We start from the raw sequence: 11857 nt of genomic DNA, 5'->3' as shown, positions 1-11857 counted from the left end.
TTGGTAGTATTCTCCAGTGAAACTGTCTGAGCCAGGACTTTACTTTTGTTGATATTTTTTGATGAGCTGTTCAATTTCTTCTTTTGTTATGGGTCTGTTCAACTTTTTCACCTCAGTCTGTGTTAGTTTAGGTAAGTAATGTGTTCCTAGAAATCTGTCCATTTTGTCTAAATTTTCAAATTTGTTGGAATACAGTTCCTCATAGTATCCTGATGGTATCCTTTTTTTTCAGTTGGTTCTGTTGTAATGTTGTCCATTTTGTTTCTTATTTGTGTTATTTGTATTCTGTCCCTCTTTTCCTTTGTTAAATTTGCCAGTGGTATGTCAATTTTATTAATCTTTTCAAAAATTAACTTCTAATCTTGTTGATTTTTTTCTATTGTCTTTCTATTTTCTGTTTCATTTATTTCTACTTGAATATTATTTTCTTTCTTCTGTTTACTGTAGACTTTTCTTGCTATTGTTTTTCTAATTGTTAGAGATGTTAGCTTAAAATGTTGATTTTGGTTCTTTCTTCTTTTTGTTGTGTGCATTTATTGTTACAAATTAGCCTCTGATCACTGCTTTTGCTGTGTTCCTAAGATTTTGGTATGGTTTGTTTTCATTCTCATTTGATTCAAGGAATTTTTTAATTTCATTTTTTATTTCTTCTATTACCCAGTAATTCTTAAGGAGGGTATTGTTCGGTTTCCACGTGTTTGCTCTTTTTCTGTCGATCTTCCTATTGTTGATTTCTAATTTTATAGCATTGTGATTTGAGAAGATGCTTTGCAGTATTTTGATGTCTTAAAATGTATTAAAACTTGCTTTATTTCCTAACTTATGGTCTATCCTGGAGAATGTTCCATGTACACTGGAAAAGAATGTATATTGAGCTGTTGTTGGGTGAAGTGCTCTGTAGATATCTATAAGGTCATGTTGGTGGATTGTATTGTTTAGTTCTTCTGAGTCTTTGTTGAGTTTCTTTCCAGTTGTTCTATCTTTGATTGAGTGTGGTGTATTAAAGTCTCCTACGATGACTGTGGAGTCATCTATTTGTGTTTTAAATTCTGTTAAATTCTGCCTTATGTATTTTGTGCCTCTTTCATTGAGTCCATAGATATTTATTATGGTTATATCTTGTTCAATTGATCCTTTAATCATTATATAATATCCTTCCTTGTCTCTTATGGTAGTTTTTGTCTTAAAGTGATTTTTTTTTTTCAGAAATGAATATTGCCATTCTTGCTCTTTTTTAGTTGCCATTGGCTTGAAACATCTTTCTACCCTTTGATTTTTAGTCTACTTTTGTCTTTGTCTCTAAAGTGTGTCTCTTTTAGACATCATGTTGGTGGGTTATGTTTTCTTATCCATTCTGCAACTGTCCATCTCTTGAGTGATGCATTTAATCCATTGACATTCAGTTTAATTATCAACAAGTATGAATTTGTTGCTGTCATTTTGTTACATATTTTTTAATGGTGTTCCTGGTTTTTTGTTCCATATAATTTTCTGTGATGAGCTCATTTTGTTTATGAATCATGTTATCATTTCCTTCATTGCTGTTGTTTTAGTATTTGCTAAATATGTGCGCTTGTCCTCTTTTTTTAATTGTGATATGAAGGTTTATCTTTTTCTTTGAGGTTACTCACAATTTATAATTTTCTTCCCAAGTTTAGAACAGTCTATTCTATCTTGCAACACTCTTGACTTCCTCACCATTTAGACACTTTGTAACTATTTGGTTTGTAGTTGTCTTCATTTGCCAATTGATGTTTCTGGTTCCCTGTTTATAGTCTTGTAAGCTTAATTTACTTTGGATACTTCCATAACTGGGTTGTTTCTGGGTCATGTCATCATATGTATTAATGATCGGTTGTTGTTTGTTATTATTTGTTCTCTATCCAAAGGACTCCCTTTAGTGTCTCTTGTAAGATTGATCATGTTTTAACAAATTTCCTTAATTTTTGTTTATCTGGAAATATCTTAATTTCACCATCATATTTGAGGGACAGTTTTGCTGGGTATATAATTTTTGGTTGGAAATTTTTCTCTTTCAAGGTTTTATATATACCATCCCACTGCCTTCTCACCTCATGGTTTCTGCTGAGAAATCAAAGCATGTCTATTGCCCTTTGTAGGTAAATTTTTGGTTTTCCCATTTGCTTTCAGGATTCTTTATTTGTCTTTTGTTTTGGTGAGTTTGATGATAATATGTCTTGGTGGTTTTCTTTTGGGTTCTATCCTATTTGAGGTTCATTGGACTTCCTGAATGGGTATATTCTCATCTGTCATCATATCAGGGAATTCTCTTCCAACAAATCTTGGACAATTTTCTCAGTGGTTTTCTTTTTCTCTTCCTTTTCTGGAATTCCAATTACACATAGGTTATTCCTTATGATGGTATCCCACATGAACCGTAGGCTTACTTCATTTTGTTTTGATCTTTTTTCTGAATGATCCCTTTCCAAAGATATATTCAGGTATTTGTCTTCAATCTCATGAATTCTGTCTCTCATTGATTCAATTCTACTCCTTAGCCCTTTCAATGTTTTATCTATTTCTGAAAATTTAGTATTAATCTTCTGGATTTCTATCTGTAGATTTTGTATCATTTCCAATTTTTCATTTCTTTTGTTATTTTGTTCTTTTATTTTCTTCCAAATTTGTTGTATGGTTTTTCTGTGTTTTCCTTAATTTTGTCAGTGTTTTCCTTGATTTGTCTCTCAATTTGTTTAGGTACCCTAAATATAATTCTTTTGAATTCCATATCAGAGAGTTCCAATTGTTCTTCCTCCTCAGGGATGTGTTCTGGGTCTGTTTCCTGGTCCCTTGTTTTTCCTGCTTTATTTTGCTTCTTTGTGTGGACTGTGATAGTCTGTTGTCTCTGAGACATTGTGACTTTGTTGTATTTATATTTAATTGGTGATTGTATGTTGGAGTGATTCACCCAAGATTTTTGTTTTCTTTGGATGTATCTGAGTAAGCAGGGTACTGTGCTCCTCTATTCTCTAGTTGGCAGCACTTATTTACTCACATCTGTCTCCTAGTGGGTGTGATAGAGAATGAGAGTGGCTGTACAGGTCTCTGTTAACTGTTTGTGAAGAGCAGTTAAGGGTGAGGCAGGCTCTTACTGGTGGTCATGTATCATTGGCCAGTTGGTGCAGAAGGAAGTGGTGGCTCTCATTCAGCAAGTGAAGCTGCATGAGGTGTGGGTGTAGTTAGGTCATATGGGCAAGGTTGCCATCTCCCACTCACTTACACAAAAACAACAATTGAAAAACCATAAAAAAGTAAAAGTAAGAGGATAAAAAACACACACTGCATAAACACACAGGAACAGTCACCAAAAAAGAGAAAAAAGAAAAGAAAAAAATAAGAAAGTTTATAATTGAGAGAAAATATTTTAAGAAATATTTAAAAAATCCAAAAGAAAGATGAATAGAAAAAGGGAGGAAAAATCCCTGCAATATCTTGGGAGGGGGAAATAAAAAAAAGAGGTAGAGTAGGACAATAATGAAAAAAAAAAATGGGAAAAATGCAAAAAGATAAATAAGGAATGGGAAGAACCACAAGAAAGAAAAATGGGAACCAGGAACAGGGAAAATAGAAAAAGCTGATAACTAGATCCTGGGAAGGAAAGAAGAAAGAATACTAATAAAAAAAGATGATAGAAAAAGAGAAAAAAAAAAATTTAAACAGACAAACAAACTAAAGGAAAACAAGGGGGGGCGGAAATAAGGCAGGGTGGGACAGAGCACCCAGACTCCATCAGAGCACACTGACTGGGATGGAATTCCTGCCATCCCAGAAGGTGGATGAGAGCGAGGGGTGGCTGCATCTCCATTCACCAAGAGGGTTTGGGGTATAAGAATAACAGGGGAATATCACACCTCTCCCACGCTTCATGTCTGGTATGTCCTTGTGGGCCCCAGCAATTGGAGCCTGTTCTTAGATCCCCAGAATCTGAGAGAATGCTGTTGATTATCCAAAATGGTTGAACTGCTTTAAACATTCACAATTGCTGTGCCCTCCAGACAGCCAAAAGTCCACAGCTCAGCCCATCTCCCTCTTTGCTGTTTCCCCTTTTATTCAGCAGCCACCACTGCAGTCCTCTGTGAAGATGCTGGCTTGCAGGGCCGATGTTTAGGTTAATTCTTAAGTCCTTACACCATTTGGCAATATCCAAGCTGTCTGTGCCATCAGGATTGCTGACAGACCGCAGCTCCATATGTCTCCCTTTTCGGTGTTTTCCTGCAGGTTCTTCTACTAGTTTGAGTTTAGTCCACTTCTGTATCTTTCCTTTCAATGCTCAGGGCTCCGGGATTATCTTCTGTATCTGTGTTAATTGATTCCTCTTTTCTTTGTTGAAGAGGGTCTGTGTAGTTTGTCTGCCTGTTCTGCCATCTTACTGGAATGCCAGATGAGAATTTATTTTACTTCATCCTTGTTAACGCTTTCCCCTTGTTAATAGCCACATCAGTATTTTCAGCTTTTATAAAGTTCTCTTTGTAATTTTACATAATAAATTGAAGTCTCTATCTTTGTTTCAACAACATTTGATAATCTCTTGATCCCTACTTTGTGATATATGAGTATTATCCTTTTTACTGGAGTCCCTGAGTAGTGCAAATGGTTAATGCATTCAGCTGCTAACAAGAGTTGGTTTGACTCCATCTAAGTGCACCTCAAAAGAAAGGACAAGCAATCTACTTCCAAAAAATCAGCCATTGAAATTACCATGGAGCATGGTTCTACTTTGACACACACAGTCACTAGGAGTTGGGGTCACTATTAGTTGGAGTCAATTCAACAGCAATTTTTCACTACCCCTTTCTATACCCATTTTTTTTTGTTGTTGTACCATTGCATTTATACTTTTATACTTGATAACATTGTATTCTATTCAGAAACCATATTTAAGTCTTCAATAGTTTGTTTATGGGATTGTTCTAAAAGCCAGAAGCCAATAAAATACATTTACCTTTATTGTTGTTGTTATGTGCCGTCGAGTCAGACCTGACTCATAACGACCCCTCCTTGGGTTTCTGAGGCAGTATCACTACGGAAGTAGATTGTCCCATCTTCCTTCCAAAGAGTGGTTTTATTACTACATAAATATTTCTTACTGCACTGCAACATGGTGTGTTATAAGTCTAATATAGAATCCCAGTGTCACTAAAGGAATATGCTCCTGGTGTCAAAGATCAAATGGTCCTTTTTAAAAAACATTCTACTAATTACAAAAAATCATTCCAAATTTTAATTTGAATCATAACTGAACCTTAACTTTTGTGTGCAGTCCCACCCCCCAGGGTTTTTGCTTCCCCTTCTACTTTATTCTTAAGGATTATAAACTATTTTTGTTTCCCCAAACCATATCTCAGACATGCTGTAGCTTCTCAGTCATTCTACCTATTTATTGGAATTATTTCTATTCCTCTTCAGTACTTTCTTTTTGTATCTTGCTGACTTCTTGTCCTCATTTGGTCTGATTCTCTTTTCATCCTGCTGGACAGGTTTCATACAGGGATTTATAATACTTGGCACTTGTTTCTTACATTTTCCATCATTTTTTTTTCTTGTAATTTTCACCTTTATTTTCCTAGAATACCTCCTGAAGGGATTTTTCTGAATATGTATGTATGACATGCATGGTTTGAGTCTTTGTCTTAAATAGATATTCTATTCTATGTTTTTAAATAGCTGACTTAGGCAGAGAAAAAAAAAATCAATGTTTCAATTTTTTTTCATTTCCTCAGAACTATGAAGACTTTGTTCCACTGTCTTCTAAGTTTCAGTATTACTGATGAAAAGTCTGATGTCAATGTGGTGTTCCTTCTTTCATAATGACATGTCTTATTTTCTTTAAAAGCTTTAGGATTTTCCCTTTATTCTTCATGCTCAGAAAACTATTTATTTAGTAATATGCAAAGATATTTATAATATCAGCATAGTTCATTATATAGAATTGGATAGTTAGAAATTATGTCCATATTTATGAAACTGAGTGGCTTCTAGTTGCCAGACACCATGCCAGACACAATATAACTTATGTTGCCTTTTCTTTATCCTTATAACAAACTCATTGTTGTTATGTGCTGGCAAGTCAGACCCAACTCATAGCGACCCCTCCTTGGGTTTCCAAGGCAATATCACTACGGAAGTAGATTGCCCCATCTTCCTTCCAAGGAGTGGCTGGTGGGTTTGAACCGCCAGCCTTCTGGTTAGTATTAGGCTTAGCCACTACACTACCAGAGCTCCTAACAAACTCATTAGATAGATATAATACTGCCACAAATAGCTGGATTATCTGAAGATTAGAATCTCTTCTGAAGATAACCTAGGATTTAATAGTAGTAAATATCAGAGCAAGGATTTGATCTCAATACTATTTTCTCTCCACTGCAGCATTTTAAAACTCTTTCATAGCTTCATAGTCTCTTGTAAATCTCATGTAATAAACACATCTCCAATTAAAGTAATATATCAACATTCAAACCCACCAGCCACTCCTCGGAAGGAAGGTTGGGCAATCCTACTTCCGTAGTGATACTGCCTCAGAAACCCAAGGAGGGGTCGCTATGAGTCGGGGCCGACTCGACGGCACATAACAACAACAACAACATCAACATTTTAGAGTTGTAAAAAAAACCCCAAAACAACCAAACTCACTGCTGTTGAGTTGATTCAACACATACTGACCCCTCCTTGGATTTCTGAGGTGTTATCTCTATGGAAATAGATTGCACAATCTTCCTTCTGATTGCCCAATCTTCCTTCTGAGTAGTGGCTGATGGGTTTGACCACCAGCCTTCTGGTTAGTAGTCAAATGCCTTAAGCACTATGCCACCAGAGCTCCTGGTGTTGTAAAGGGTCTATAAATAATAGTTAAATTCCTTGCTTGAATGGCAGGTATGTGACCTGTCCAAGGATGCATGATTAGTTACAGTGGACTCCATTTTAAGCACATTCACTGTGTTCAGAAATTGTATGACTAGAGAGCTCTGTAAGCCAAGCATGGTGGTTAGATCAGGTTCTTGCATTAGACTACCTGGATTCAAGTCCTGGACCCTCATCTTTTATCAAGTAAGGCCTTAGGTAAATTAAGCAATTTCAAAGCTTCAGGTTCTTCATCTGTAAAGCATGGATGATTACAGAATCTTCCTCATAGCCTTTTCGAGAGTAATGAATAAAATAACCTACAGAAAATGGTTGGCTTAATGTGTCCCAGAGTAGGTACTCAACATGTGTCAATTTTCATTGTCATTCCTGTTAATCTAACATCCATGACATACATACTTTCAGACCAGGGTTTTTCCTCATCCGCAGTCTTCCCATCCACATGTCAGTCAACAACATCTGGCTGCAGGTGTGGGCTATGAAGTCTCGGTGTTTGGCTGCGACAGCCAGCTTCAGGCAAGTTGAATTGCTCCAGTTTTTTAGCTCATAAGTCAGAAGTTTCATAGCGATCTGCTCGTCATGCTTATAGGACTGGTCTAACAATTCCACAGCAAGCTGGCCAAAGTCTCTGGAAAAAGAAATAGATTAGGCACTGAAGGCAGAGTGGCCACAGCTCTTTTTTTATAGAGATGTGTCTATAGGGACATTATGGAGTCACAAGACGGAGAGTCCTTGTTTGGAAGGGGCTGTGATGTCCTCTGCAAAGCAAGAAGCTTGTAGGGTATGTTCCTGGCCAATGGCATTCTGATTAGGTGTGAGGGCTGTGGGATCAGCCAGATTGGGGCTGACTCCAGTGTGAAATAACTCTTACTGCAAATAGAACTTGAGGTTGACCTCAAGATCTGTCCCTCAGGCCTCTGGGGCACACAGAGGAGGAGATGAAGTTACTTCCCCCAAGGAGTTCACAGAACAGGGACACAGAAAAGCAACAAAGGAAACTTCAAAATCAGCCCGTTTTTGAGGTTGGAGGTCAAAATGGTGCTAGTGCCTAAGTCATTTGACTAATAACCCACCATCCACTCCTAGGAAGGAAGATTGGGCAATCTACTGCCGTAGAGATACCACCTTGGAAACCCAAGGAGGGGTCGCTATGAGTCGAAACGACTTGATGGAAATATTTTTATTTTTCATTTTGGTAAGAAGAGGTGTGGGGATTTGCAAGAGACATGTGCAATGCTCAGAGTGTGGGGTTCTTTTTCTGGGTTAAGTATATGTATGTTGGGTCGTATAGGTATATGTATGTTGGGTCTGGGGGAAGTCATCACCCTTGTTTAGGACATGTCCTTTCCAGGTGTGTGTTACTCATCGGTAACATTCACTTTAAGAGGAACATTCACTTTAAGAGGAACATTCTCAGTTCCAGGACAGAGACAGGGCATAGTTGTTACAGGAGCCCAGATGAGGGAGAAAGGACTATTGCTGGGATGGTGATGATGAGGGTGGCTTATGAAGAAGGTGATATAAAAGGAGCTTTGAACATAAAATCTAATCCTTTTTTTGCATGACCCTGATTTAAATATTTGATATTAGCCATAAATATTCTCAGTCTAAACTCCCTGCCCCCACTCCAAGGAATGTGTTTAAGATATCTCCCCATACTGATCATTCTTCTCTGTTCTTGCTCTTTCATTTTATAGAAGATTTTACTCAGCTTATGAGCTGAAGGATGAAGAAAGATGAGATTATGTAGGGGAATTTTTTCTCTGTTCTCAGAAGAGAAGTGCTTCTCTGCAGTACCTGCTGGGCTTGCATCATGCTGGCCTCAGTTGACCCATCTTTGTGAGTCCTCTAGGAAGTGGAGGACAGCATCTATGCAATCTGCTGAAGTAGGTGAACACATTCTTGTCTTTAGACAGCATTCAATTCCTCGTGTCTAGAAATCAGCTAGTAATTTTGGGAAGTATTCAGTCAAAAATAAAAGCAACATGCTTCAGAAAACAAAGATGTTAGATGTTGGCAGAGTTGCCTGTATATTACTCAAGTTCAGGTGTCTATAAAGTTGTACCCCTCTTTAGTGTTTGCTTCCTTATGGAAATTCATTTCCTTATCTTTGCACTAAAATTGTGTTTTAACAGTCTGCATGAACATACAGTACTGCATTGTCAGTGAAGTCAAACATGGGTATACAGGTGGACAGATGGGTGGACAAACTGAACTATTAGGTATGTCTATGAAGTGGGGAGTATAATCAAGAACATGTATAGGGTTGGCAGACAATGGTCCTATAAGTTTATGTGAATGATCAGAATTCCCAGGTGTATAGTAGAGCTGACAAGGGGCAAGCTTGTAGTCACTGCTTGGTCACAGCCAGCTACCCAGAGGGACCAAGTAGTGGAACCTGTGGGCTCAGGACCATAATCACAGGGGACATCAAGCTCAATTGGCATAACATACTATACAAAACATTGTTCCACCTCCTACTTTGGTGAGTAGCGACTGGAATTTTAAAAGCTAGCAAGCTGCCACCTAGATGCAACGATGGGGCTCTCCTTGTCCAGAGCAAAGATGAATGAAGAAAACCAAAAATTCATGGAAAGAATTAGTCCTAGTGACTGGTAACCATCCGATCTGCAGCCTATACAACTATGAGACCAGAAGAACTAGATGGTGCCCAGCTACCACTGTCATCCACTTGGAAGGGGATCTATGTAGGAGATCTTTGGTAGAGAGGGAGAACAATGTGGAACAAAACTCAAAATCATTTGGAGAAAAAAAAGGGGGAAGGGGACCAGCTTTGCTGGTCTGACAGAGCCTGGTGGAACCACTGAGACTATGGCCCCTAGATGTCCTTCAGGTCTGGAATTGAACCCACACTTGTGGCTTCCAGCCAAACAAAAGACAGGCATATGAGTCAAACATTTACCTGAGATAGATACTCTCCTTGGAGAAAACAATCATGGGAGAAAGAAGGGCTACTTATGCACAGGGAAACAGCTCAGGGGGCAGGAGTACATGGAGGGTGGACACAGGGAAGAGGTAACTATTGGGAGGAAGTGGGAGGGGAGCTGTTGTATTGTGGTAAATTGTGCTCAATGTCATGAGACAAAGTATATGTGAACTGCTGTATGGAAAGTGAATTTGCTCTGTAAGTTTTCACCCAAATCACATTAAAAAAATAAAAAAAAAGTTTGCATGAGAAGACAGTAAATGAAAACAAGGACCATTTAGACACTTAGGACTAAACAACTTAGAGAACCATCAGGAAAAATATTTACATGATGGACAAACTGATTTATGAACAAGTATGAGACATAATTGTACTTAAGTCAAAAGTACATTTTACAACCCCTTTCCCAATAGGACAACTACTCAGGACAGTAGTCTCTCTTGATCAGTAAGTTTCCTCTAGACACTAACTTTGAATTGTTGTCCAAGTCCTGGGAGATATCATCCACCAGCTCACTTTCGGAGGACTCGTGGGCCATGGATTTGTAGAGTTTGCAGGCCACGAGGGCCTTGGCCATGCTCTCCTCGCCTCGCTGCCAGAGGAAGACTGCCATCTTCTGGCGTTTCATCAGCACGGCCCACACCATCAGCTCATGGAAGGGGTATTGGAAACGGCTCACAGCAGGATCATCCACGTCAATGTCGATCTCTTCCTCCTTTTTCTTCTTTTTCTTCTTCTTCCCTTTGGCTGGAGGTTCATCATCCTGAGGGAAGAAGAGCACATTTTGTATGGTTGGCAATAAATGTTCAACAAAGGATTTCTGAAGGACTACCAAAAAGGAAAACCTTTTTGCCAGAGGTAGTAAAGAAACTTATTAACCATATGTTAAGTTCCCACAAGATATATTTATTCTTTTGAAAAGGTTTGTATGTTTACTATAAGAAATAAACTGTCTAAAACTGAAGGAACTGAAAATGTGGACTACTGTTTGAATAACTTATACCCCTGGTTGTTTTCAGAAGTCATTAACTGAAGAGATGCTGTTAGAATTACAACAACAAAAATACAAGTAGCACCATGGGAAAGGTAAAGAGTCCATAGTTTGTTTCTTCAGGGAAGTTTTTCAGCACAGCAAAATGTCAACATTCATTTCCATACATAGCTGAATCAAGAGTCAATAAGGAAAATATAAAAGTCAATAGAGGAGAATGTTTGATTTTGCTAACAGTATTTTGAGAAAGAAACATTGAATTTTGGATAAATGTTGTTTCATGTGTGTGGTGCAATTGGAAGGCAAACATGGTAGTGAAGTGTCTAAGGCACTTGACTGCTAACTAGAAGGCTGGCGGTTCATACCCACCAGCTGATCCTTGGAAGGAAGGTTGGGCAATCAACTTCCATAGAGATACGGCCTCGGAAACCCAAGGAGCAGTTGCTATGAGTTGGGTCCGACTTGATGGCACATAATAATAACAACAACAACAACAACAAAGAAATTACAAGGGATGGTTCTGAAAATGTAGTTGTTGTTAGGTGCCGTCAAGTTGTCTCCGATTCATGGTGACCCTATCTATGTACAGCTGAACAAAACACTGCCCAGTCCTGTGCCAGTTCCACAGCCTCTGCTATACCTGAGCCCATTGTTGCAGCCACTGTGTCAATCCATCTTGTTAAGGGCCTTCCCCTTTTTCATTGATCCTCCACTTTACCAACCATGACATCCTCCAGGGAATAGTCCCTTCTTACAGCATGACCAGAGTAGGTGAGATGAAGTCTTGCCTTTCTTGCTTCCAAGGAGCATTCTGGTTACATTTCTTCCAGGAGAGATTTGTTAGTTCTTTTAGCAGTCCATGGTACTTTCAGCATTCTTTACCAACACCACAACTCCACAGCATCTACTCTTCTTTGGTCTTCCTTTTTCATTGTCCAGCTGTCACATGCATATGTTGTTGTTGTTGTTTGCCATCGGGTCGGCCCCGACTCATAGCGACCCCTCCTTGGGTTTCCGAGGCAGTATCACTACGGAAG

The 11857-nt window shown here is 38.5% G+C and overlaps 1 protein-coding gene across 1 annotated transcript in view; it reads right to left on the bottom strand.

Moving 5' to 3' along the window:
• The window catches only part of TRPM1 (transient receptor potential cation channel subfamily M member 1), a 219368-nt gene that overhangs the window by 99388 nt on the left and 108123 nt on the right, over positions 1-11857 (bottom strand). The window contains exons 16-17 of the mRNA XM_042782188.1: positions 10300-10592; positions 7282-7510 (exon numbers count right to left, since the gene is read on the bottom strand). Coding sequence (XP_042638122.1) covers positions 7282-7510; positions 10300-10592 — 522 coding nt within the window. The remainder of the gene's footprint in view (positions 1-7281; positions 7511-10299; positions 10593-11857) is intronic.

This window comes from Orycteropus afer, unplaced genomic scaffold (genome assembly GCF_000298275.1).
Source record: "Orycteropus afer afer isolate SDZICR_OR568_19922 unplaced genomic scaffold, OryAfe1.0 scaffold00256, whole genome shotgun sequence".
NCBI lineage: Eukaryota > Metazoa > Chordata > Mammalia > Tubulidentata > Orycteropodidae > Orycteropus > Orycteropus afer.
This window is presented reverse-complemented; position numbering and strand designations above follow the sequence as displayed.